Genomic DNA, 25465 nt, shown 5'->3' with positions numbered 1-25465 from the left:
GTTTTCACCCCAGGAAATAAACTGCTGGATTAAGCAGAGGCTGGATTAAGCCGACTTAAAATTTCACAATGACGTATCAACATACAATATCGAAACAAGATTCCACAGAATCTCCTGGACTTTCCTCCTCCCCTTGGAGGAGTCCTTTCCTCCTGCATCTTTTATAATAACCCAAATCTTTTGCATCTCCTTTGTGTCCCAAAATCCACCATTAAACTACAAGTGATATTCCGACCACACTAATGACTTTAGCTGTCTACAGTGGTTTTTAAGATAAGATTAAAGATTCCCCCCATTCCTTATTAACATTTTGGTCTTCCCAGTTTCTGATTCTTCCGGTCATTTTTGCCATTTCGGCAAAATGCCAAAACTACGCATAGTTTTAACTAGGGTTACAAAAGAGGGAGGAAAGGGTTTTCTTCTGGACTATTCAGAATTAGATAAATTAACAGGAAGGATTCGAAACCTGTGGGATCAGAGATTCTTAGAAGACTGGAGCAAATATATGAACTATTTGAAAAGTAATTGTGATGAACAGATTACGCTAGCAGGACTGCAAGAAGTTTGGTAAGGTGGATTATTTGAAATATTGCAAGAAAGACAGCAATGAGAATTATTAGTTAAGGACAATTAAATGTAACAGGAAATTAAGAAATGTAGAATAAGCGATAAAGAAAGGAAAATCATCAGAGGTGTTGATGGAAGTCAAAAATATTATATAAGATGGGAAGATATGTTGTTTGATTGTTGGAACTGATATGTTAAAAAATTATTAAAAATGTGAAAAGAAAAGAAAAGGGTTTTCTTCTTCAAAATTCTGGGATCCCAGATTTGTGCAACAGGTGTTGTTTCAGCTGCAGTCTGGACCACACCAGTGACAGAGCAGAAAGGAGGAAGGGGGTGGGATGGGGGTGGAAACAAAATTCCCCTGGTGGTCCTGTTCCTGGGACCCCCTTACCTGGGATTTTGAGGTTCAGGTCGCACGTGCTGCCGATGGTGGCGATGGATGGGGCCTGGCGCCGGCGGGTGATGCTCTCTTTCATGCGCCCCTCGCCCGACATCTTCACGGTGAAAGGGCTTCCTGGAAAGGCAGCGACAGCATAGCTGTTACCCTGAGATCCCGGTGGTATCCCAATTACGCCCAAAAGGCGGCTGGGTTTTGACTCTGGGATGAAATTTCAGAAAAATTCTATACCACTTGTTTATTTGTTTTTCTGGGGACGGGGGGAACCTCAAAGCGGTTTACAAAAAATGTAAGGCAAGAAAATCTTACAACACTTTAAAACAGGGGTCAGAAAACCTTTTCAGCAGGGGGCCGGTCCACTGTTCCTCAGACCTTGTGGGGGGCCGGACTATATTTTGGGGGGAGAAATGAACGAATTCCTATGCCCCACAAATAACCCAGAGATGCATTTTAAATAAAAGGACACATTCTACTCATGAAAAAACACACTGATTCCCGGACCATCCGCGGGCCAGATTTAGAAGGCGATTGGGCCAGATCCGGCCCCCGGGCCTTAGGTTGCCCACCCATGGTTTAAAGCATAGGAAAAGGAGAAATCCTGCAAAAGAGGTTAAAATTCTCGCCAACTTTCTCTAAGCGTCTCAACTAGAATGTTTCCCGCAGGTGCTGAAAGGAAAACCAATTGGCGGGGAGTTCCAAAGGGCCAGCGCTGCCATGCTGGACAATCGAGTTCTTACAAGCGCGGAACAGGTATGAGGTGGCGAGGAGCCATTGACAGCAATCTCCTCCTCCGGGAATTTGTCTAACCCTCTTTCCAAGTGACCCGCGGCCGCCTCCCCTCCATTGCGAGAGGCTGGGGGGGGCAGGTCACGTTTTGCAAGTGTCGCTGGTGGGGCGGAGAAGCAGAGAAGGCCGGGAAGCTGAGGACTAGAACCTTGAAGTCTGCAACGCACAGAGAACACGCCAGTGAGAGAGAGAGCCACAGACCTGGCACGTGCTTGTCGGCAAACTTGATGTTGATGATGTAGTTCCCCGGCTCCGTGGGGCAGTAGGTGACTTTGCAGGTGCCGTCCTCCATGTCCTCACAGTTGATGTCGACTTTGCTGGGGCCCTCGATGGACAGGCCGAGGCCGCCATAACCTGGAGGGGAAGGAAGCAGGCAGCGTTAGGCCCCTCTTTCGCTCTCGATTTAAGAAAATTGGGGGAGATGGGCCCCTTGGATAAGACACCCCCAAATTTTGGACATTATTTTCTGGGGGGGGACGACCTAGTCTTATACATGGAAAAATACGGTATGTCCCAGCCAGGAGGAAACAGGAAGCTTTCGACTGGCTGGACCAAACATTCCCCTGCATGTCCACTCTAGGAAAACAAGGAATGTTGTACTTGACTGCTACTTATGTATCACATGAGCTCTATGCTGAGCCTGTCTACAGTCTTGCATTTCCTCCCAATCTTCCTGCCTTCAATATTGAAGCAATTTCATCTGAGGAGTGACCTCCCTCCCGGAGGCTTCTGCACCCAACCTTTTCCCAGGCCACGCCCCCTCCCCACAGGCCACACCCCTCTCTCCCGCCCGCCTCGAGTGGCTTTGCCTAGCTGGAAGATGCCCTTCCGATCTGACCATGCTTGCCTGGATGGTGGACATAGGTCAGGGTCGGGGGAGGAACCAGCCTCCTCTACGAAAGTCACATTTGTTGCTCCGCCCACTTTTACTTTCGGCCCCCGACAGCTTGACACGGCCCTCGGGTGGGAAGAAAGGTTCCCTAATGAGGATGGGCTCCCGGGGTCATTCTGAAGAAGGTGCGCCGAGGGAAGAACACGGAGGATAAACTACGAAAAGCTAAAATCCTCCTTTGGGGAAGGTTCTCAGGCAGGGTGGAAGGAGAAAGAACTTGCCCATGTGAAGACCACCTGGTGGAAACCCTTACACATTTGGTTCTCAATTGTAAACATAGCTGTCAACTTACAGATTTGAAAATAAGGGACCAGCAGCCCAAATAAGGGATTTTCAGAGCACATGTATGTTCAACTTCTGAGCCCCTCTGAGCCAAAGGCAGAAAGCCCAGGCCGAGGAGCCGGCATACAGCTTCCAGGTCATGTGGCCAGCATGACTAAGCCGCTTCTGGCGAAGCAGAGCAGCGCACGGAAACACCATTTACCTTCCCGCCAGAGCAGTACCTATTTATTTACTTGCACTTTGACGTGCTTTCGAACTGCTAAGTTGGCAAGAGCTGGGACCGAGCAACGGGAGCTCACCCCATCGCGGGGATTCGAACTGCCGACCTTCTGATCGGCAAGTCCTAAGCTCTGTGGTTTAACCCACAGCGCCACCCGCATCCCTTTTGTATGTTGTATGTGATGCCAATAAAGGTGTTACAAAAGACAGAAAAGCTAAAACTGTGTGTGATCGAGTCAAGATTCTGGGAGCTAGACTAGGTGACTTTTGGGGTTCCTTCCAAGTCTACATTACCACGATTCCTATCCTGAGACAAACAGGTGCATCTCTACGCCCCCTTCTCCGCTCACCTGCGGTTCGCGTGTCCACGATGAATTCGGACACCTCGAACGTGCGTCCTTCCACCAGCCCTTTTCCCGAGACTTTAACCTTGCTGGCGTCTCCGATTTCTGACTGCCCCACCATGATCTTGAAGGGGCTGTTGGTGACGTGTTTGCCGCTCTTCTTCACGCTGACCACGTGCTCCCCGACCTCCTTGGGGGTGAAGGAGATGCCTGGGGGGGAGGGAAGAGTCAGTGCCATAGCTGTCAACTTACAGATTTGAAAATAAGGGACCAGCAGTCTCGAAAATAAGGGATCAGCAGCCAAAATAAGGGATTTTCCGGGCACAGGTATGTTCGCCTTCTGAGCCCCTCCGAGCTAAAGGCAGAAAGCCCAGCCAGCAGCCAAACGAAGCCTCAAGCTGTGGTTCCCACAGCGCAGCAACCCGGCAAAGGGGATGCAGCAAGGGAAACCACCGTCACCTCTCCGCTGGGAAGCGCTGAGCAAAGGCGAGTCCCCAGGAAACACGGCCGATTTGATCGGCACAAGGCAGGCAAGCTCCACCCCCCCAGTCGTTCTTAGACTCCTTATTGGGTGAGCAACGCAGCCAAGCAACGCAGATGGAGCCTCCCTCCTCCCTGGCCGGCAGGGAGGGAGGGAGAGGAGCTGCGTCCTTTGAAACCCAGGAAATTGAAGGGACATCATCAATAAGGGACAGCAGCGGGACACGGCGCTGGGATAAGGGACTGTCCCGCCAAATAAGGGATGGTTGATGGCTATGGTCAGTGCAAGGGGGAACTGGAGAAGCAGCAGCAGAGCCCCCCCCAGACCCTGGGGCTCCCCTATCCAAACAAAATGAGCCCCATAGGAATTGGGTTCAGCAACGGCGCCGCCGACTGACGAGCAAAGGAACTTCTCCCCAATAGATTTTATGAAAGTTTGAAAGAAGATAGAAAGATACAATCCAATAACTTTTTGATATGCATATGGACTTTATGATATGCATTGGTATAATTTGGAATAATTAATGTGTTATGAATGGATTGTTTAATGGAAAACTTAATAAAAAATATTTTAAAAAGAAAAAGGTAAGGCATCAAGAGAGCACACGTTTGCGAGTTCTCACAGGTCTCCTCCGTCTGTCGGTGAGCAAAATTTGCAGAAAAAAGGAGAAAACTGTCAGCAAACTCACCGATGTGCCGGTTCGGGAGGCGCTTGAGCAAGCAGGGTTCTTCGTTGCCGGACGGTGCACGGATACTGGCCGTCAGCAGGCTCAGGTCGCTCTCAGTGATCTTCAGAGAGACGTCAGTGGAGGTTCCCACGTTCAGCTGAGAGGTGCGCATGGAATCGTCGCCTGGGAAGGAGAGGTCCGTGAGCGAGACCGAGCGCAACGCAGGGACGCCAGAAGAAATACAGCGGTACCTCCGGTCGCGCACAGAATCCGTTCCAGAGCTCCGGTCGGATCCCGAGGAATTCGCAACCGGAGGTTCTGCGCAAGTGTGCAGCGCATAAAGCGCTTCTGCGCATGCACGCACGGTGAAACCCCCAAAAATGTGCCGTGTGCATAACTCGAAGGATACACAACCAGAGGTGTGCGTATCCAGAGGTACCACTGTATTCTGATTCTTCTCCCTCAGTAGAACAGGGCCCTCATTTCATGACCTCAGCTTGCCCAACCATTTACTTTTACAATATACAGCTTTAGTCTCTACTAGGGATGCTTTTAATGTTTAATAGATTGAAAGTGTTGAATAGTGTTGAAAAAGCCCTGACTCTGGTTGAGGCTAATCTGAGTTCCTTAGGGCCCGGGACGACTAGTGTGTTGCTATTTATGGACCTTGAGGCTCTCTGTGGAGCATACCGGCAGAGGCAGTCCCGTAGGTACGAAGGTCCTATTTATACCCCACGCCGCTGTGGATTGCGTTCTTTTCATGTTGTGAACGGGCCTCCGGAATGGATCCCGTTCGCAACCAGAGGTACTGCTGTACAGTGGTGCCTCGCAAGATGAAAAGAATCCGTTCTGTGATTCTCTTCGTCTAGCGGTTTCTTCGTCTTGCGAAGCAAGCCCATTGACGGATTAGCGGATTAGCGCTATTAGCGGCTATTAGCGGCTTATCTGCTGATCGGATCAGCTGATAAGCGGCTTGGTGGCTTAGAAAAAGGGGGGGAGGGAAAAAAAAAGCAGGAACTCGCAAGACATTGTCGTCTTGCAAAGCAAGCCCATAGGAGATTCGTTTTGCGAAGCACCTCTAAAACGGAAAACTCTTTCGTCTAGCGAGTTTTCCGTCTTGCAAGGCATTCGTCTTGTGGGGCACCACTGTATTAAGTTTCCCCTCACGCAAGTCCCCCACAAGATAATCCGGGGCAGTCTGTAGGAATTCGGGTCACTGATGTTCTGAAGGGTGTGTGCGAAGTGAGAGCGGGCCCAGCGGCGAAAGAGGAAGAAGTGCCGTTGCGCCGTCCCACATTAACTGGAGAGCAAGGCTCACCGGTGATCTTGGCGGTGAAGGGGCTGCCGGGGATGTGCTTGTCGTCGAAGCGCACGATGATGTTGTAATCCCCGGGGGCCGTCGGCAAGTAGGAGACAGTGCAGGTGCCATCTTTGTTGTCCTTGCAGGTGATCTCGGCCTTGGAGGGACCCTCCACAGCAAGCGACAGGCCTCCTGGGGTGAGGAGAAAGCAGCCGGGTCATAGGACTGGCACTCACTGGTCCTCCCTTCCACCCAGAAACCACAGAAATGCTCTATTTTCCCCTCTCTTCCCTTTCAGCTTCTGCACTGCTGTCAGTCGGCTGTGCGCATGCAAGGTCCCCTGGATTGGACGCTGCCCTGCCTGACATCCCTCTCGCCTCCACACCTGTCCTCGGGTACCAGCCGGTCCACCTTCCCTCCTCCATCACCTGGGAGATCTTGGTGCAACTTTGCCCTGGCTATGGACACCAGAGAGCGGTCTGTGTGTGTGGTTTGGGAGCTGCACGGTCAGGGGGAAAACAACACTGTCCAGGGTTGTAAAGACTTCAGAGACTATAATCGGGTGCCCTCATCCCACCTTGGATCAAATCTACTCTTCCAGGTGCTATAAGAAAGCTGCTGAGATAGCGCAGGATAGTGCGCACCCTGGAAATGATCTCTTTCAGCTTCTGGAAGAAGGTACAGGGTTATAAAGACTAGGACTAGCTGCCTGAGAAACAGTTTCTATCCAAATGCAATTTTTGTTTTAAACGCAGTGTAAGGTGGCGCTGTGGGTTAAACCACAGAGCCTAGGGCTTGCCGATCAGAAGGTCGGTGGTTCCTCTTGCTTGGTCCCTGCTCCTGCCCACCTAGCAGTTCGAAAGTACGAAGTGCAAGTAGATAAATAGGTACCACTCTGGCGGGAAGGTAAATGGCGTTTCCGTGCGCTGCTCTGGTTAGCAGAGGTGGCTTAGTCCCGCTGGCCACATGACCCGGAAGCTGTACGCCGGCTCCCTCGGCCAGTAAAGCGAGATGAGCGCCGCAACCCCAGAGTCGGCCACGACTGGACCTAATGGTCAGGGGTCCCTTTACCTTTATCTATGACTTCCTTTGATCTGGACCCTAGGTTTCTTATGATGCAGCCTAGAATAGCATTCACTCTCTTTGCTGCTGCATCACACCGTGGACTCAGGTCAATCTTGTGGTCCCCTAGGACCCTGAAGTCCTTAGATGCTGAAATATCTGCTTTGAGGACCCAGCTGATTCCTGCAACTGCAGCTTCCTTTTAGATACAGGATGTGCTGCACCGCGGAGGCACCAGTCTTACCTTCTCCGGCATCCTTTGTGACGATGGTGAAGGTCGCCGGCTTGTTCACCATGCCGTGGCTCAGCCCAGGTCCGTAAGCGCTGACGTGCCGGGCGTTGATGGCATCCACGTAGAACTGGAGAGGGCTCCCTAGGCGCAGAGATAAGAGACGTCAGCGGGAGGGGCACAGGCTGCTTGAAAAAGATTTCTAATTCCCTCCATTTCTGGCGCTCAGAAATGTGTGCCGATTTACGTGTAGACATGCACAAGAGAGGGGGGGTCAGGGAATTCAGGGGAGGCTTGGAGAACAGGTTGGGTGAGTGTGCTCTGAGCAGGCTGGAGTGAAAACCCCAATAAACCCCAGTGAGTGCCTTGGGGGGGGGTTGCAGTGGAAATTTTAGCACATGCATGGATAGTACATGTGAAGATGTAAAAACTGTCAGTGGGCATGAGACTTTCATATGTCCTGAATCTTCCCAAATTGGATTCTAGTGCTCTGCTCACTGAATCTGGCATCCAGCTCAATAATAATAATAATAATAATAATAATAATAATAATAATAATAATATTTTATACCCTGCCCATCTGGCTTCCAACAGAATACAGTGGTACCTCGGGTTACAGACACTTGAGGTTATGCGTTTTCAGGTTACGGACGTGCCGAAACCCGGAAAAACTGAAACAGGTTACTTCTGAGTTTTGGCGCTGACACATATGCAGAAGCAGTAAATCACGCTTTGCGCATGCACAGAAGCGCTGAGTCGCATCATGTGCGTGTGCAGATGCGGCGCTGCAGGTTGCGAACGCGCCTCCTGCACGGATCACGTTCACAACCCGAGGTTCCACTGTATTAAAAACATGAAAAAACATCAAACATTAAAAGCTTCCCTGAACAGGGCTGCCTTCAGATGTCTTCTAAAAGTCAGATAGTTGTTTATTTCCTTGACATCTGATGGGAGGGCGTTCCACAGCACAGGCGCCACCACCGAGAAGGCCCTCTGCATGGTTCCCTGCAACCTCACTTCTCGCAGTGAGGGAACCTCCAGAAGGCCCTCGGCGCTGGACCTCAGCGTCCGGGCAGAACAATGAGGGTGGACGCTCTTTCAGGTATACTGGACCGAGGCTGTTTAGGGCTTTCAAGGTCAGCACCAACACTTTGAATTGTGCTCGGAAATGTACTGGGAGCCAATGAAGGTCTTTCAAGACGGGTGTTATGTGGTCTCAGCGGCCGCTCCCTGCTCTGATAACACAGGCGTGCTTTTCCTCTGACCACATGACTCGGTTTCTACAAATGTGTCGGCTAAGGCATGAGGATTCCTCTATGTGAGCTGTGCGATTCACGGGTCTGTGAGCTCCACCTTCGTGCCGCTGTTGCTCTGACCACACAAACTGCCTTAAAGATCACAATTGTGCAGTTTGAGACGAAATCCACGGCAGAGGGCAACAGAAACCCAGGAGGAAAGGAGGAGTGGGAAGGAGACGGGACCACTTGGGATGCCGTGGCTTTCAAAAATGCCTTGAACCACTGAACCATAGTGTTGCAGAGTTGGAAAGGGCCCCTCAGAGGTCATCCAGCCCAACCCGCTGCAAGAAGCTGAAGAATTCCCGGCAGGACCTCTCACCTGGGATGTGGTTTCCATCGTACTTGATGTCCATCTCATGAAGACCCTTCTCCACGGGAGCGTACTTCACGGTCACGGTGCCGTCCTTGTTGTCGGTGATGTGCGGCCGTGCTGTCTTGCCAGAAGGCATCCGCACCTCGCCTGGAGACCGGGGGGGGGAGGGAAAGGGGAGGGAAAGGGAACGCTGTTAAGACCTGAAGGTATGATGAGGAAAGAGCCGTGGATCGGGGCCAGACTCAGAAACCTCGCCTGACTCAGTAGATGGGAGCCTGCTGTGTTCCTAAGAGTTGCGCCCACCCCATAATCCGCCCCCTTCCGAGGGAGTCCATTCTGCCGTCAAACACCTCTCGCCGTCAGGAAATCCTTCCTCATAATAATTTCAATTTTGTTCTTTTAATGTTGAGTCGGGATCACTTGAACTTTGGGATCTTCTGCGGGCCAAGCGTCCTTAGCTGCAGCGCAGAGCTTGGTCGCTCCCCTCTCAACATTCATCAAGTCTCCAGTCCTCTTTGAGGCTGCGCCACTAAGTTTGGCTCGCGCGGCAATCTAAAGTTGAGCAATGGGGACGGGGACGGATTTCGGTTTGATGAGGCGCTAAGCTACTGAAGGTAATGGGGCCCTTTCTATGTCCAGCTGTCCTTTGTCAACAACAAATTGTCACTGTTTTTTGAGTCGAATAGATGCTATATGGTAATTGATGGACCCAATAGGTATCTCAAGCCATTTGCACATGTCTCCGTGCACCCAGTCCATGCAGAATGTAGGCACCCTATATATAGAAAGGAGCAAAGCAGTGATATTTTAGGAAGCAGACTAGCAGGCGGGGCCCATAACTTACATCATAGGAGCCTACACAACACAAAACACTGTTGCTGTATGTAGGTTTTATTTTATTTGTTTTTGTAGCTGTGTGGAACGCAGTTCAGCTACTGATTGATTGACTATGTGACTGTGGAAATGGATAAAAGCCCCCCTTCCAATTAATGACTATCAGTGCAGGTAAGAAAAATAATTAATTTTCATTTTCATCATCTACAATGCCGTTTTATTTATTTTATAGTACGGTACATTGATTAGCGCTTTCATCTTATGGATCAATGATCTCGTTAGATAGCAATATTCATGTTAAATTGCTGTTTTTTAAAAAAGTCTGGAACGGATTGATCCATTTTGCATTGCTTTCTATGGGAAAGCACGCCTTGGTTTTGGAACGCTTTGGTTTTGGAACGGACGTCCGGAATAAATTAAGTTTGAGAACCAAGGGACCACTGTAAATGGTGAAGGCGCAGGCAGCTTTTAAGCAACATTGTGCAGGGACTGCCAAGTTCAGCCTTGGTTCCCCAGCCAGGAGGCACATGCCTGGATTTGGAATGGACTTCCGGAATGGATTAAGTTTGAGAACCAAGGCACCACTGTAAGTCCAGGAAATTCTTTGAAATCTTCTTTTTATGTTGTATGTTGGATATGCAACAGCAAAATTTTAATCTGAAATACCAAATACAGTGGTACATTGGTTCTCAAATGTCTTGGTACTCAAACAACTTGGAACCCAAACCCTGCAAACCTGGAAGTAAGTGTTCTGGTTTGCAAAGGTTTTTCAGAAGCCAAATGTGCTACATTTTAAGTGCCACACTTCTGATTTGAGTGTTAGGCTGAGATCTGTCTGTTTTTGCTAATTATTTTGCGTTTTTGTTTTTTGCGTCTCTTTTTTTTGTTTTGCCTTTGTGATTGTGTGCAACCCAGTTCAGCTCCTGATGGATTGATTGACAGTGTGACTGCAGTACATCATTTATTGCTTTCATTTTATGGATCAATGGTCTTGTTAGATAGCAAAATTCATGTTCAATGGCTGTTTTAGGGGTTGTTTTTAAAAGTCTGGAACGGATTGATCTGTTTTGCATTGCTTTCTATGGGAAAGCGCACCTTGGTTTTGGAACACCTTGGTTTTGGAATGGATTTCTGGAACAGACTAAGTTTGAGAACCGAGGTACCACTGTAAATGGTAAAGGCGCAGGTAGCTTTTAAGCAACATTGCGCAGGGACTGCCAAGTTCAGCCTTGGTTCCCCAGCCAGGAGGCATATGCCTGGTTTTGGAAAGGACTTCTGGAATGGATTAAGTTTGAGAACGAAGGCACCACTGTAAGTGAATAATGCCCTCCCCATCCCTAAGCATCCCAAGCCCTCTGCCAGTCCTGTGGCTCTCCAGATGTTTTTTGGGGTAGCCGCCCCTACCTGTGATGTCCCCCTTCTGGACGGTGAAGGGGATGACCAGGTTGAAGGGTCGCAGCATGGAGTCCATGGTCTCTGGCGGGGCGACGGGCTCGTCCGTAGCCTGGTGGGGGAGGGGGGAAGGGGGCGGAAAGGAGAGAAGGAGAGAGAGAGGGAGAGAAAGAGAGAGAAAGGACTAAGTACAGGCAGAGGGAGGGAAGAAGAGCACCCGACAGTGAAGCGAGGGCGAAGGAGGGCACCCGCCACAGCAGCGCTGGAGGGGCAGGCTGGCTGAAAAGAGGCACAGAGCTGCAAAGAAAGGGGGGGCAGTAAGAGAGTAGGCACCCCATGGAAGCAGGGCAGTCTGGGCCATCGCCCTGGGCATAGGAAACAGGCAAGCGCCACCATCTCCTGCTTGGAATCGTCGGCTGCCAGTTGGGGAAAACAAACAGCTACCGTATTTTTCGCTCCATAAGACACTTTCCCCCTCCTAAAAAGTAAGGGGAAATGTGTGTGTATCTTATGGAGTGAATGCAGGCGGGAGGCTCTGCTCAGCGCTCCCTTTAAAGAGCCACGTGGAGCGTTTTGGGGGCTTTTCCCCGGGGAGGGAGAAGGGCAGCCCCTCTTCCCAAGAGAGGCAGAGAGATGGGGAGAGAGGCAGCAGGAAAAGACAGAGCGTCCGAGAGAGGCGAGAGCAAGCTCCTGGTACCCAGTGCGGGGGGTAGCTGCCGGCGTGGGGCGCCGGGAAGGGCTGGCGGAGCTGGACGCTGTCGCAGGGCTCCTCGACGTGGGGGATGGAGTCGCAGGCCTGGCGGGAAGCAATGGGACAGGTCAGGGCCAGCGCGGTGCAAACTCGATCGTGCCCGCCAGAACCCTTTCTGCACCCCACTGACCTCACGCCGGAGTCACAGCCCAGCAGCAAGAGCCGGCGGCTTATGTTTTTATTTTCCTGTTTTGCATAGAGTTCCATCAAAACTTTTCAATGCACAATAGGAAACAGGAAACCAAACGAGAAATAAGAAGGAGGGAAACGACGAAAGGAAAGCAAACATTGTACGCCAAAAAGTTTTAATGAAACCTTCCTGCACAGGGTAGTCTATTCGACCGCTTTTATAATTTTGGTGGCCTTTTTCTGAGCCTTTTCACGGCCAAGACACACCAGATGTGCTGTCTACTAGGACCACAAGGTCTTCCTCCTGGTCAACCACCGGCAGTTCAGGCCTCGTGAACCTACATGTGAAATTAGTATATTCGCAACCCCGCCCCATGCATGACTTTGCCATTTTTTCACTCCTCCCCTCTGTCTGGAGAGGTCCTTTCGGAGCTCTTCACAAATCTCTTTCTGTTTTGAAGACCCCGGACGATTCAGTGTCAGCCTGGCCAACTCACTGGCCATCCCTGGATCTAAGCAAGTTAAAAAGCACAGGTCCCAACCAACACTGATCCTTGCTGGAACTTTGAAGTGTTAGGCATAGCTCTAATGGCTTTAGCCCAAACGTAGCAGAGTTTTCCTGCACAGCGAAGAAGCTAGTCAAGGTGGAAATGACTAGTCAGCTAGACTCAATAACTATTTACAGGATTTATTAAAAGGAAAAAATAAAACCAGCAGAGTTTTTGCATACAAAACAAAGCAAAATAAATCCTTTCTTTCTTTCTTTCTTTCTTTCTTTCTTTCTTTCTTTCTTTCTTTCTTTCTTTCTCTCTCTCTCTCTCTCTCTCTCATAACCATACACAGCACTTCTACTCCTTCTCCTAACACACCTAACACCAAACTGTGGTAGCATTCCCAGATAACAGAGTTGAGTGCTGGTCGTTAACCAATCAGAGTAAGTAGTTTCTAGGTCAAGCAGACCTTGGCTTTCTGCCAAGAGTAAATTGACACTGCCTTGAGTTAATTGTGTGAAGCCAGAATGTGTAAGTTCCCATGAAAATCAATTAACAGAAACTGAACATCTCCACTTCTCTCCATTTGGAGAACTGTCCATTTATTCCAACTCTCTGCTTCCAGCAACTTGACCAATTCCTGATCCACAAGAAGACCTCTTTTTCCTCGACTGCCGAGATCAGTCGGGAGTCTTTGGTGAGTTACTTTGCCAAAAGCTTTTTCAAAGTCCAACTACGCTATGTCAACCTGATCTCCTCTATCTACCATATTTTTCGCTCCATAAGAAGCACTTTTTTCCTCTTAAAAACTAAGGGGAAATGTCTGTGCGTCTTTTGGAGCGGATATGTGGTCCCTGGAGCAAAATTGCCGGAGTGCGGTACGCTCCTGAGCCACTCTTTAGGGCTGGCGAGGAAAACTCTGGGTGCCGGCAGAGCAACCGGGGCTTCCTCTGCCAGCCCCGATAAGATCAGGGAGCAGGGGGCAGGCTGCTCTTTGGGGCTGGTGGGGGGAACATGGGCTTCCCCTCCAGCCCTGGGAGCAGCGGGCAGGCTGTGCTCAGATGCCCCACGCTCCTGAGCAGCTCTGGGGTAGCCTGTGAAGTCTCCCTCTAGCTGTTCTAGCTTCTGCCTTAGTGGCGCGAAGCCTCCACAGGGCAGCGGGGAGACTTTGATGTAGTTCAATCTTTAGATTAAGGGACGCGAGTGGTGCTATGGGTTAAACCATAGGACTTGCCGATTAGAAGGTCGGTGGTTCGAATCCCCGCGACGGGGTGAGCTCCTGTTGCTCGGTCCCTGCTCCTGCCAACCTAGCAGTTCAAAAGCACGTCAAAGTGCAAGTAGATAAATAAGTACCGCTCTGGTGGGAAGGTAAACGGCGTTTCCGTGCGCTGTTCTGGTTCGCCAGAAGCGGCTTAGTAATGCTGGGCACATGACACGGAAGCTGTACGCCGGCTCCCTCGACCAATAAAACGAGATGAGCGCCGCAACCCCAGAGTCAGCCACGACTGGACCTAATGGTCAGGGGTCCCTTTACCTTTAATCTTTTAATAGATCTTAAGGAAGAGAGTTCACAAGGAGATGATAAATGCTGCCATCCTTCCTCTCCTGTTTATGACCTCCGGGGTTTTGCTGAATGCATTCCTCCTTTTATTCCTATTTTATTTACTCTGAACTACATATGCATGCTCAAGTAGGAAATAGGTTCTTTGTAGTTAAAAGAATTTATTCTGATCTGACTTTGTCCCACGAGTTGTTTTTTTGAAATGCTCAGAGTAAATCTGATTGGTTCTTACAAACGCTGTGTAAAAAGTTCTTTTGTGATTAAAACGACCTGGGCCGAGGGGTGGACAGGATTATTATTATTCGCACTGCCTCCCTTGCTGGTCAAGCCTTGTGTGTATTTTATTAACCAGAGTCCAATCCTCCCTTGCTTTGGGAACGCAACAGTTAACTGCCTAGCCTGTCAATTCCAAGATCTGCGCTCCCAACCCATTTTTTAACTACCTAACGTACCTCGCAAGGTGGTCGTGGGAATTAAATGGGGGGGGAGGAACTATATATGCCACCTTGAGCTCCTTGGGGAGAAATGTGTGATACAAATGCAATAAAATAAAAAATAAATAAATATAAAGAGCAGGCTCCAATAAGGCTCTCTTCCTCTCCCCACCCGTCACAAGCTCTGCCCCATGATTTTACGGCCGCACCAGCCCAGCTTGACCCAGGAAGCCCTTTTGCCCCGGTTTCACCCCACAACTCACCACCACATGGAAGGGGCTGTTGGGGATCTGCTCTCCCCCGAAGCGGATGGTGATAACATATTTGCCGGGCTCGGGGGCCGTGTAGTAGATGTCGAAAGTGCCGTCGTGGTTCTCCACCACGTCGACGTCCAGCTCGGCTCCGTCCGGCGTGGACACCTTGCAGGTGACCTTGCCTTTCCCCGCTGCCTTGGCGTCCACGGTGATCACCGTCTCCTCCCCGATCTGGATGGTGGGGCCCAGGCAGGTACCTGCAGGTAAAGAATCGAGAACACCTTGGTTAGGGTAAGGAGGGGAGGAGAACTCAGCCAAACCGAAAGGCCTCGGTCCTGTATCCCTGAAGAAGCGTCTCCACCCCCATCGTTCAGCCTGGACACTGAGGTCCAGCGCCGAGGGCCTTCTGGCAGTTCCCTCCCTGTGGGAAGCGAGGTTACAGGGAACCAGGAAGAGGGCCTTCTTGGTGGTGGCACCTGCCCTGTGGAACGCCCTGCCATCAGATGTCAAAGAGAACAACAACTACTAGAAGACACCTGAAGGCAGCCCTGTTTAGGGAAGCTTTTAATGTTTGATGTATCACAGTATTTTAATATTCTTTTGGAAGCCGCCCAGAGTGGCTGGGGAAGCCCAGCCAGATGGGTGGGGTATAAATAATAAATTATTATTATTACTATTATTATTATTATTATTATTATTAATAGCGACTCGATGTCAGGATGATCCGGCTGGATGTAGAGGAACCTTAAAAGCTTCCCTAAACAGGGCTGCCTTCAGATGTCTTCTAAAAGTTTGGTAGTTGTTTTTCTCTTTGACATCTGGTGGGAGGGCGTTCCACAGGGCAGGCGCCACCACCGAGAAGGCCCTCTGCCTGGTTCCCTGTAACTTCGCTTCTCGCAATGAGGGAACTGCCAGAAGGCCCTCGGCGCTGGACCTTAGTGTTCGGGCAGAACGATGGGGGTGGTGACATTCCTTCAGGTCTACTGGACCGAGGCCATTTAGGGTTTTCAAGGTCAGCACCGACACTTTGAATTGTGCTCGGAAACGTACTGGGAGCCAATGTAGGTCTTTCAAGACCGGTGTTATGTTATTGGGATTTTGCAGCAAATGTGCAATTAATGGTTACCGTTTTGAATTTTATCATGACATCATCTTCCTTGGAGGGTTGTGCATAATGCTTTTTGTAGGGGAGGGAGCACTGGGGGCGATGAATTTTCGGAACCAAGGGAGGCGGCTGCCCAAAAATGTTTGTTGCAGCGTGGTTTGTTGCAGACAGCATCTGCTAAACCGATTCATTTGATCTAACGTGCTCGGAATAGTGTTTGGACTAGCTAACCACCAGATGGCAGTGCAAACCCATCAAGGAAAGCCATCCACTCGGAGCTACCCGCCCAAATTCTCATCTTTCCAATCTTAAGTTCAGCTCTCTCTTTCTCTCTCTCTCTGCTATTTTCGCATCAGTTTGCAATTTCACTTCATTTCAAAAGTGCCAGCGTTTTAGCGTGAATCTCTCCTTCGTGTCTGCAGAAAATTTTGCCTGCCCTAGTAGGGTGGCTTCCAGTTCTGCAATTCTGCAATTCTGTCGTGAGGCTGCCTCCTCTGTTCTTAGGCTGGTGGGCAGGAATGGCGCTGCTTAATTGGGGTACCAGGATATCACCATGTGCCCACCCCCAAGATCCAGGGCAGGGGGCATCACGGGTACCTACCCAGTCCGTGGCCTCCTATGGACACTGCAGAAAGGAAGAAGAAGAGACAGCCGTAAGAATCAGCAGCAAGGCGCATATAACTGCTGCCGTGGCAGCAAATCAATTGCAGCATTATTATTTTATTCTAAAAAATTATGAACCGTTCGCTCCAAAAAAGTATTATTTTTTTGTGGCATACAGATTCCCTGAAAAACTTTGTTCGGGGACGGATGGACTTTTTTTCCTTCTTATTACGATATGACCTAACACCACCACCACCCCCAGAAGAAAAGTCAATACGACCTAGAGCAAGTGAGACTGGAAAATAAACTGTGTGGAAATAAAAATTTCAACTAAAGACTTTGTTTTTTGAAATATCTGGAAAGAAAATAAAAGGCTCTCTTGTGACACAGTTTTTAATCAGGATCCGCCATTATGAGATAAACTATATTGCAAGATTAATAGTCATAGGGGGAGGCGAGCCACTACTCTGTTATCATGATTGTATTCTAAGTTCGACTTGGCAAATCTTCCCTGGAAGGCTAATTTATGGTGCAACCTGTCTGGGAAAATTAATGAGCAAACGCCTAGATTGTATTTCATCGGAACTGAGAAAAATGGCGTCTGCCACCCGAGGAGGATTTTTGGATCAGTGTGTGAAGATTTATTGCTAACAGAAGACTTACCAGCTTTAAATAAAAGGGAGAGCCTTACAAAGTTCACACAGAAGCATAATATTGCTTACTTTAACTCGCCTGTGGAAACACCTCAGAGGCTATTAAGAAGAAAAAGGGTAACAAGAAGAAGATCGATCCAAAGATGGGACTGGTGAACACTAAAAGCAGCAGAAATATGAGATGAGTGGACCCTTACTGAACTCGACGCATGGGAACCCCCAACAAAAAAATATAATTTGGCAAAATATTTTGACTTTATGATATGCATTGGTATAATTTGGAATAATTAATGTGATATGATTGGATTGTTAAATGGAAAACTTAATAAAAAATATTTTTTAAAAAAAGGAAAGAAAAACTTTGTTCTGACTCCTGTGCAAAAGTTTAGAGCGCAGGAGTCGGGCCTGGGCAAGACCCGGGTTCTTGGGCGACCTCTCAGCCTAACTTCCCTCACAAGGTTGTTGTTGTTGTAGGGGCAGCGAGGAAATAAAAAGCAATACAGTGGTGCCTCGCAAGACGAAATTAATTCGTTCCGCAAGTTTTTTCTTCTTGCGAGTTTTTCGTCTTGCGAAGCACGGTTTCCCATAGGAATGCATTGAAAATCAATTAATGCGTTCCTATGGAAACCGCTTGCCAGGCTGGCGGTGCGGAGAAGGGCTTTTCTCCCCACCGCAAGCCTTCAGGACAGGTACGGGAACAGAGGGGAAGGGGCGCAGCGCTTCTCCTCTGTTCCCGGGGCTTGCGGTGGGAGGAGGGTTTTTCCTCCCCACCGCCAACATTCAGAACAGCATTCTGAATGTTGGCGGTGGGAAGGAAAACCCTCCTCCCACCGCAAGTCTTCAGGACAGCCATCCGAAGGCTGGCGCGGGGAGAAGCTCTCTCCGCCCCACCGCCAGCCTTCGGAAGCCTGCCCCGAAGGCTGGCGGCGGGAGGAGGGCTCCCCGCCCCACCGCCAGCCTTCAGAAGGCTGCCCCGAAGGCTGGCGGCGGGAGGAGAGCCCTCCTCCCACCGCCAGCCTTCGGAGGAGGTCCGAGGACAGTGGGGAAGACGCGCTGCGCTTCCCCGCTGTCCCGGAGATTTCCCTATGGGCTTTCATCTTGCGAAGCAAGCCCATAGGGAAATTCATTTTGCGAAGCGCCTCCAAAACGGAAAACCCTTTCGTCTAGCGGGTTTTCCGTCTTGCGAGGCGTTCGTCTTGCGGGGCACCACTGTAAATGAAATAAGCCGGGGCGAAGGGCCAATATATGGGTCGTCGGGAGAAGTGCCTCTCTTGCCCGCTCGACTCCTCGAAGACGGCACAAGATGGAGGCAAAGAGGAGGGGGAGGCAGGGGAGAGAGAGGGCAGAGAGGGCGTGAGGACTAGAAACTTGAGTTCTGGTGCCCCACTCCGGGAGATGAGACCGGCTGGACGGGGGTTGGCAAGGCGGGCATTGGGAGACTCCTACCTGTCACCAGGCACTTGCTGGCATCGCCCGCGGGCAGAGCGTGGATGCGGAAGGGAGAGTAAGGGATTTCGTCGCCGCCGTATTTGATGGTGATGGTGTAGCGGCCCGTCATGTCCGGGACGTAGGAGACAGTGTAGGTGCCGTCGCCATTGTCCCGGATGTTAGCTTTCTTGGGCTTGCCCTCAGGGTCCTGGGGAACCGAAAACAATTCTATGATTCTATGAATGTAGTGTGTTTGTGGGAGCTGAGGATCAGAGGCTTCTCTAAGTCCAAACATACTGGGGGATGAGGCCCCAGAACACTTATCCACAACCATTCCCTATGTCAGGGCTCGTATGACGCAACGAGAAGAGAGTGCCTCTGAGCTTGTACGAAATGCAGCTCTCAGAAATCGGCGCTGAGTACGCAGCCCAATTCACTCCCGCTGGCGAGGTCAGGATGAGGGTAGGTACTTCAGAATAGGAAGTAGTCTCATGGGCACCCCTGCATCACTGCCTTTGCCAACCGGGTGCCCTTCAAATGCCTTGGACTACAACTCCCATCAGCCCCTGCCAGCACACCCATTTGGACTACAATTCCCATCAGCCAGAACCAGCACAGCCTTTTTGGACTCTCATCAGTCCCCACCAGCACAGCCATTTTGGACTACAACTCCCATTAGCCAGAACCAGCACAGCCTTTTTGGACTCTCATCAGCCCCCACCAGCACAGCCATTTTGGACTCCCATCAGCCCCCACCAGCCCAGCCATTTTGGACTACAACTCCCATCAGCCCCTGCCAGCACACCCATTTGGACTACAGTTCCCATCAGCCAGAACCAGCACAGCCTTTTTGGACTCTCATCAGCCCCCACCAGCACAGCCATTTTGGACTACAACTCCCATTAGCCAGAACCAGCACACCCATTTTGGACTACAACTCCCATCAGCCTGTGCCAGCGCACCCGTTTGGACTACAACTCCCATTAGCCAGAACCAGCACAGCAATTTTGGACTCCCATCAGCCCCCACCAGCCCAGCCATTTTGGACTACAACTCCCATAAGCCCCTGCCAGCACACCCATTTGGACTACAACTCCCATCAGCCAGAACCAGCACAGCCTGGAGCATTCCCACTGCTCCTTTGTCCCTGCCCCCGCCCAGGCAAAGCAGGGAGCCCCCCCCAACCCACCACACCATTGCCCGCCACTCACCAAGATCTGCACAGTGAGCAGCCCCTCGCCAGCGTCTCGGGCGTCAATGGTGAACTCCACCGGCAAGCTGGCGGGGATGCCGGAGGCGTTGAGCCCGGGGCCGCTGGCTCGCACCTTGCTGGCGTCGTGCGCCGGAAGCACCTTGATCTTGAACGGGCTGGAAGAAGAGACCGCCGAGGAGTGAGGGCCAGTCAGACCATCAACATATCCCCAAGCCCTCACCTCTTGGCCTCACCAACCTTGCAGGGTTCCCAAAGGGGGAGCTGCCTTCTGCCCCCCCCCAACACCTCCCCTTGGGTCTCCCTGCTCACCTGCGGGGCACTTCTTGCCCAGCGTACTTAACAGCGACGGTGTAGGGCCCGTCCGTGGCTGGCGTGTAGTTCACCGTGTGGGTGCCGTCCCCGTTGTCGCGCACCTCAGCGGGCTCAGCGACCCCTGGGAGGGGAGGAAATTATTATTATTATTATTATTATTATTATTATTATTATTATTATTATTTATACCCCGCCCTCCCCAGCCAAGGCTGGGGTCAGGGCAGCTAACAAGCAATAATAAAAACAAGTTGAATGATTACAACTTAAAAACAAGATTAAAATACAACATTAAAATATTGAAACATTAAAATATTAAAATGCAGCCTCATCATAGGAGGAGAAAGAAAAAAGAAAGAAGAAAGAGGGGGAGGGGATCAAGTTGATTCCAAGCCAAAGGCCAGGCGGAACAACTCTGTCTTACAGGCCCTGCAGAAAGAAATCAGATCCTGCAGGGCCCTGGTCTCAAGAGGCAGAGCGTTCCACCAAGTCGGGGCCAGTACTGAAAAGGCCCTGGCTCTGGTTGAAGCTAATCTAACTTCCTTAGGGCCCGGGACCTCGAGGGTGTTGCTATTTATGGACCTTGAGGCTCTCCGTGGGGCATACCGGGAGAGGCGGTCCCGTAGGTACGAGGGTCCTAGTCCGTGAAAGAGGGTTGGAGAGGCTTTCAAGGGATGCAGAGCACCTGAAACTAAGCCCATTCGCCTTTCCGACAAAGTGTTTGCAGCGATAAGGACATAATGTATTTTTCGCTCCATAGGTAAAGGTAAGGGGACCCCTGACCATTAGGTCCCGTTGTGACCGACTCTGGGGTTGCGGTGCTCATCTCGCTTTATTGACTGAGGGAGCTGGCGTACAGCTTCCAAGTCATGTGGTCAGCATGACGAAGCCGCTTCTGGTGAACCAGAGCAGCGCACGCAAACGCCGTTTACCTTCCTACCAGAGCAGTACCTATTTATCTACTTGGCACTTGGATGTACTTTCGAACTGCTAGATTGGCAGGAGCAGGGACCAAGCAATGGGAGCTCACCCTGTCGCGAGAATTCGAACCACCGACCTTCTGATCAGCAAGCCCTAGGCTCTGTGGTTTAGTTTGCCTACCCATGAGTTAAAGAATGAATTTGTTCTTCTTCTCAGAGATGCATTTTAAATAAAAGGACTGTTCGCGGGATGGATTTAGAAGACGATTGGGCCGGGCATTACTTTGCCTACCCATGGTATAGAGATTGGCTCCCCTAAAGAAAGTTCATCATTTTTGCCATGCAACCCCCAAAATCGTAGCTTTCCCCCTGCCTAAAAAAAGCTCAAAAACTTTGCCCTGAACCCCTGAAAAGGGGATAGATCACTGCCAGTTATTAACTCTGTGAGTAGATTGCAGTCTCTTGGGAGCTGGCCACTCCTGGTATAGGGGATTCCTAGGGGAGCTCCCACAAAGCGAGGCTCAGGAACCCCGTGCCCCCCACCCCCAGGGCGGTCAAAAAGGGGTGGGGTTAGCAAGCGAAACCACCGAGGTGGTCCTCCTTTCCCGCCCCAGATCTCCATACCTGTGGGTCCCAGGACCTTCACCTCCAGGGGGGCCAGCCCAGCCTTGCTGCAGTCGACGGTGAAAGTCTGGGGGACGCGGGCTCTCACGCCAGCCCCCAACCCTGGGCCCGAGCACTTGACCTTGCTGGGGTCGACCACGTCCTTGACCGGGACGCGGAAGGGGCTTCCTGTGGGAAAAGCAAACGGGAAGGAAGATTTTATTAAATCAAATCCCTTGAATATGCACTTAACTTTATTTTCTCCATGTCATTTAACTTTGAATTTTGTAAAATGGTCCTGTTTGCACACAGAAGTTCAATCAAAATTGGCCAACGGATTAATATTTTGACAATGTTCTTTTACACAGGCTCTGCATGTGTCCCAATTTCCGATCAATTTCTCACCTGTAACATCTCGTAGCCTTGCTGATGGTCTCAAGCCAATGTAAGTTTCAATAGTGGGAGTAGTCCCTACTTGCAAATCCATAGTCAACTGTAACAAAAACTAATCCATTCAGAAGTATGTATTCTGTAGTTTGTGTTACAATTGACTACAGTGGTGCCTCGCAAGACGAAAAGAATTCGTTCCGCGAGTCTTTTCGTCTTGCGATGTTTTTCGTCTTGCGAAGCACGGTCCGTCGCAACTGCGCCTCTTCAAGCGGCTTTAAGAAAAAAGCGCAAGACGTTTTTGTCTTGCAAAGCAAGCCCATAGGGAAATTCGTCTAGCGAAGCAGCGCAAAAACGGAAAACCCTTTCGTCTAGCGAGTTTTTCGTCTTGCGAGGCATTCGTCTTGCAGGGCACCACTGTATTGATTTGAAAGTAGGGACTACTCCCACTATTGAAACTTACATTGGCCTGAGTTCTTAGTGTGCCTTTTTCTTGGTATATTTCATAACAAGAACTCCATCTTATTTAATATTTGCTGATAGTCTTACCAGTTCAGCGTACTCTCCATAGTTGTCAACTCTTCCCTTTTCTTGTGAGGAATCCTATTCGGAAAGCCACTTCCGAGATTAGGAGGAGGTGGGGTTGCGGGCTTCACGCCCCTTCCCACACGCTCCAGCCCACGTGATAGCAGGGAATCCTCGGACGTGTCATTCCCCGAGCCAGCCAATTGGCTGGCTCAGGGGGCGTGGCCTCGCCTACTTAGGTCTGGCACGGCCGAGGGTCCACACCGCAGCTGACCTAGTTTTGCCTCCCCTCCCACCCGTTAGGCTAGGTTCTCTGACATTGCTATGAACTTCGGTCGGTCGCCGTCAAGGGGCCTGGTAGGAATTTTTCCAACTGGCAGATTGGCACCAGCCGTTGGTTTCCGCCTACCTCGTAGCAAACCGTCACAACTCCACGGTATGGGCGGTAGGCATTGGGGGGGTACAGTCTATTATGCAGATGAATGGGGAAAGGGAGCGCCATCACCTTCCCCCAAAGCGAAGGGTAGTCTGGTAAAGGATTCCGGGGGGGCGTGGCCTTGTCCTAAGCCAGGGGTCTGCAACCCGCGGCTCCGGAGCCGCATGTGGCTCTTTTACACCTTTGCCGCGGCTCCGGGGCTGATACTAGCTGGGGGAGGAGACGCATTGTGCGCCCCGACACTCCTCACTGTGGCGGGCGCTGTACTGGCTGTGATGTCGCATGGGGGCGGTGCGTGCATTAGTCACGCACGGTCCCGACATCACCTTCCCGCCCGCTGTCAGATTGCGGCTCCAGAGATATATTTGTTTTAAATGTTGCAATGGTTTTGCGGCTCCGTTTTTTTTCCTTCGGAAACGGGTCCAAGTGGCTCTTTTTGTCATAAAGGTTGCAGACCCCTGTCCTAAGCCTATGGAGGTGTGGACCCACGGAACGCCCCCACGCGGTGACCCCGGGGGGAGGTCCTAGTTGACGTGCCTCAGCAGGACTCCTCCCACTGGTGGTTAACCCTCACCGGTCTTCAAGCATGCAGGCTGAAGCCGGTTAGTTATTAGGACCAATGCCTAAGGCCAATACCGCTCAATTCCTGTAATCAATAAAGTTGTGGCCTAATTTGACCCATTAACTCGAATTCTTGTGTCCTGTGTCTTTATTTCTATGGGGGGAACTCTATACGTGGGAACTCGCCTCGCAATAAGGGAATTTCCCTTTAAAAAAGGGAAACGTTGACAGCTATGGGCCTCTCTTAATTTATTTTGCCAGTCTGATTTGGATGGGATATCCTCTCCTAACCTTTTGCAGTTAAAATTCTGGCGGCACCCGTAGTGTACATAAAAACTCTCCTGGACTTTTTTTGGGAATTTCGTTACCCATAATTCCTAGTCTGTGGGACTAGAGGACCTTTGGGGGACCCAACTCCACAATTCTACGATTCCAGAACACATCCTGAAGGTCCGAGCGCAGCAGCCTTGCCCTCCGCCTACCTGGGATGGGTCGCCCCCCGAAGGTGATGTTGACGTCGTAATCTCCCGGCGTGAAGGGGATGTATTCCACGCTGCAGCTGCCGTCTTTGTTGTCCTTGCAGGACATCTTGGCCTCCGACGGCCCCTCGATGGCCAAGCCCAGGCCCCCGGTCCCCGCACCCCTGGGGAGAAAGAAAACAGCGCCGTCAAAGGGGAGATGCCAGCAAGCCTTAACAGAGACGTAAGGAGGTCTCCAGGTGTGAGGATTTCCCAGAATTCTCTGCGGCCAGTGGCGCAACCGTTTGCGTGGAACGTTCCGGAACACTTCGGAGGGCAAGAGAACGACTGAGGCCAATAATAATAATAATAATAATAATAATAATAATAATAATAATAATAATTTATTACTTATACCCCGCCTATCTGGCTGGGTTTCCCCAGCCACTCTGGGCGGCTTCCAGCAAGAGATTAAAAATACATTAAATCTATCGATACATTAGATATATTGTCTGAAAGGGCAACTCCTGAGAAATAAGAGAATAATTGGACAGAGAATAAGACGATTAAAAAATGCCTCTTGTTGGTTAACAACACGGAAACTTTGCAACAGAAGATGCAAGCCGCAGAAACAACATCTGATCAGACTGAGAATAAAGATGGATAATACTGTATTAGTTTTGAATTTGAAAAATAGCCCAAAGTGCAGAGATATGAATGAGGACGATTATCTCTAGACATCTGGAACATGGGAAGCCCCAAGAAAATTTGTGTAATTGGAATATATAATTGAGGTATTGTTATTGTTGTAATTTGGACTGATTTGCTTTAATTTGTCATTAATTGGAAGATCTGCGGATGAAAGGCACTATGCAAATTTAATAAATAAAATGAATATGAATCATCATTATCATCATATGCTGAAAAAGCCCCTCTTTGCCTTGAGATGTATATTTTAGGACCCACCTTAACCTCTTGACTACGATTTTTAAAAAATGCTTTTATTGTACGGTTTTATCGCCATAAAACTGACGTTGATATCTATATATTTTTATGGCACGGTGGCATACAGATACTTTAATAAGCAGTGCTTTTTTTCCCCTTCAAAGAATGTTTAGGGGGACTCTCATTTTGACTCAAGAAAACCACCATTTTGTAGTTCAAATGGGAAAAGATAAATAAAGTAAATGGACAAAAGTACAAAGATATACAATATGTTTAGGGGTATGCGTACCCCTGCGTACCCCCAGGAGAAAAAGCACTGGTGAAAAGTAAGCAAACGTTTATTTATTTTCATAGTCGCTTTCAATATTTTAGATTTATGTCAATATCTGGTGTTAATTGGTATTTCATATTTACTGTAACAATTGTATTTTTACATGGTTGAAGCCTGCTTTGGGACCTTATGGGGGAGGCCAGGTAATAAATTTACGTCGATGGTGATTTAATGCTTATTTATTCATTATTACTAATTTTTGTTAAATTTGTAGTTATCTGAGGACCTAAGGGCTGTTTATTTGTATCCAGCCTTTCTGCCAAGCTGGGATTTAAGGCGGCTTCTGACGTTCAAAAACATCCTTG

At 49.9% G+C, this 25465-nt stretch overlaps 1 protein-coding gene across 4 annotated transcripts in view; it reads right to left on the bottom strand.

Annotated features, from left to right (window-relative positions):
* FLNC (filamin C) overlaps window positions 1–25465 on the bottom strand; it is a 132580-nt gene that overhangs the window by 18794 nt on the left and 88321 nt on the right. For 2 of the 4 annotated variants that reach the window (XM_082238677.1, XM_082238679.1), the window contains 16 exons: window positions 23909–24069; window positions 21539–21706; window positions 19995–20118; window positions 19684–19840; window positions 18491–18680; window positions 16390–16413; window positions 14693–14940; window positions 11761–11859; window positions 11076–11175; window positions 8844–8984; window positions 7242–7370; window positions 5954–6127; window positions 4657–4818; window positions 3494–3697; window positions 1952–2104; window positions 959–1081 (listed from right to left, as the gene is read on the bottom strand). In XM_082238677.1, coding sequence (XP_082094803.1) covers window positions 959–1081; window positions 1952–2104; window positions 3494–3697; window positions 4657–4818; window positions 5954–6127; window positions 7242–7370; window positions 8844–8984; window positions 11076–11175; window positions 11761–11859; window positions 14693–14940; window positions 16390–16413; window positions 18491–18680; window positions 19684–19840; window positions 19995–20118; window positions 21539–21706; window positions 23909–24069 — 2357 coding nt within the window. The remainder of the gene's footprint in view (window positions 1–958; window positions 1082–1951; window positions 2105–3493; window positions 3698–4656; window positions 4819–5953; window positions 6128–7241; window positions 7371–8843; window positions 8985–11075; window positions 11176–11760; window positions 11860–14692; window positions 14941–16389; window positions 16414–18490; window positions 18681–19683; window positions 19841–19994; window positions 20119–21538; window positions 21707–23908; window positions 24070–25465) is intronic. The other 2 variants (XM_082238678.1, XM_082238680.1) reach the window with 1 other exon arrangement.

This window comes from Podarcis vaucheri, assembly GCF_965113315.1.
Source record: "Podarcis vaucheri genome assembly, chromosome: 10".
NCBI lineage: Eukaryota > Metazoa > Chordata > Lepidosauria > Squamata > Lacertidae > Podarcis > Podarcis vaucheri.
Note: the sequence above shows the minus strand (reverse complement) of the source record. Positions and strands in the feature narration are given on the sequence as shown.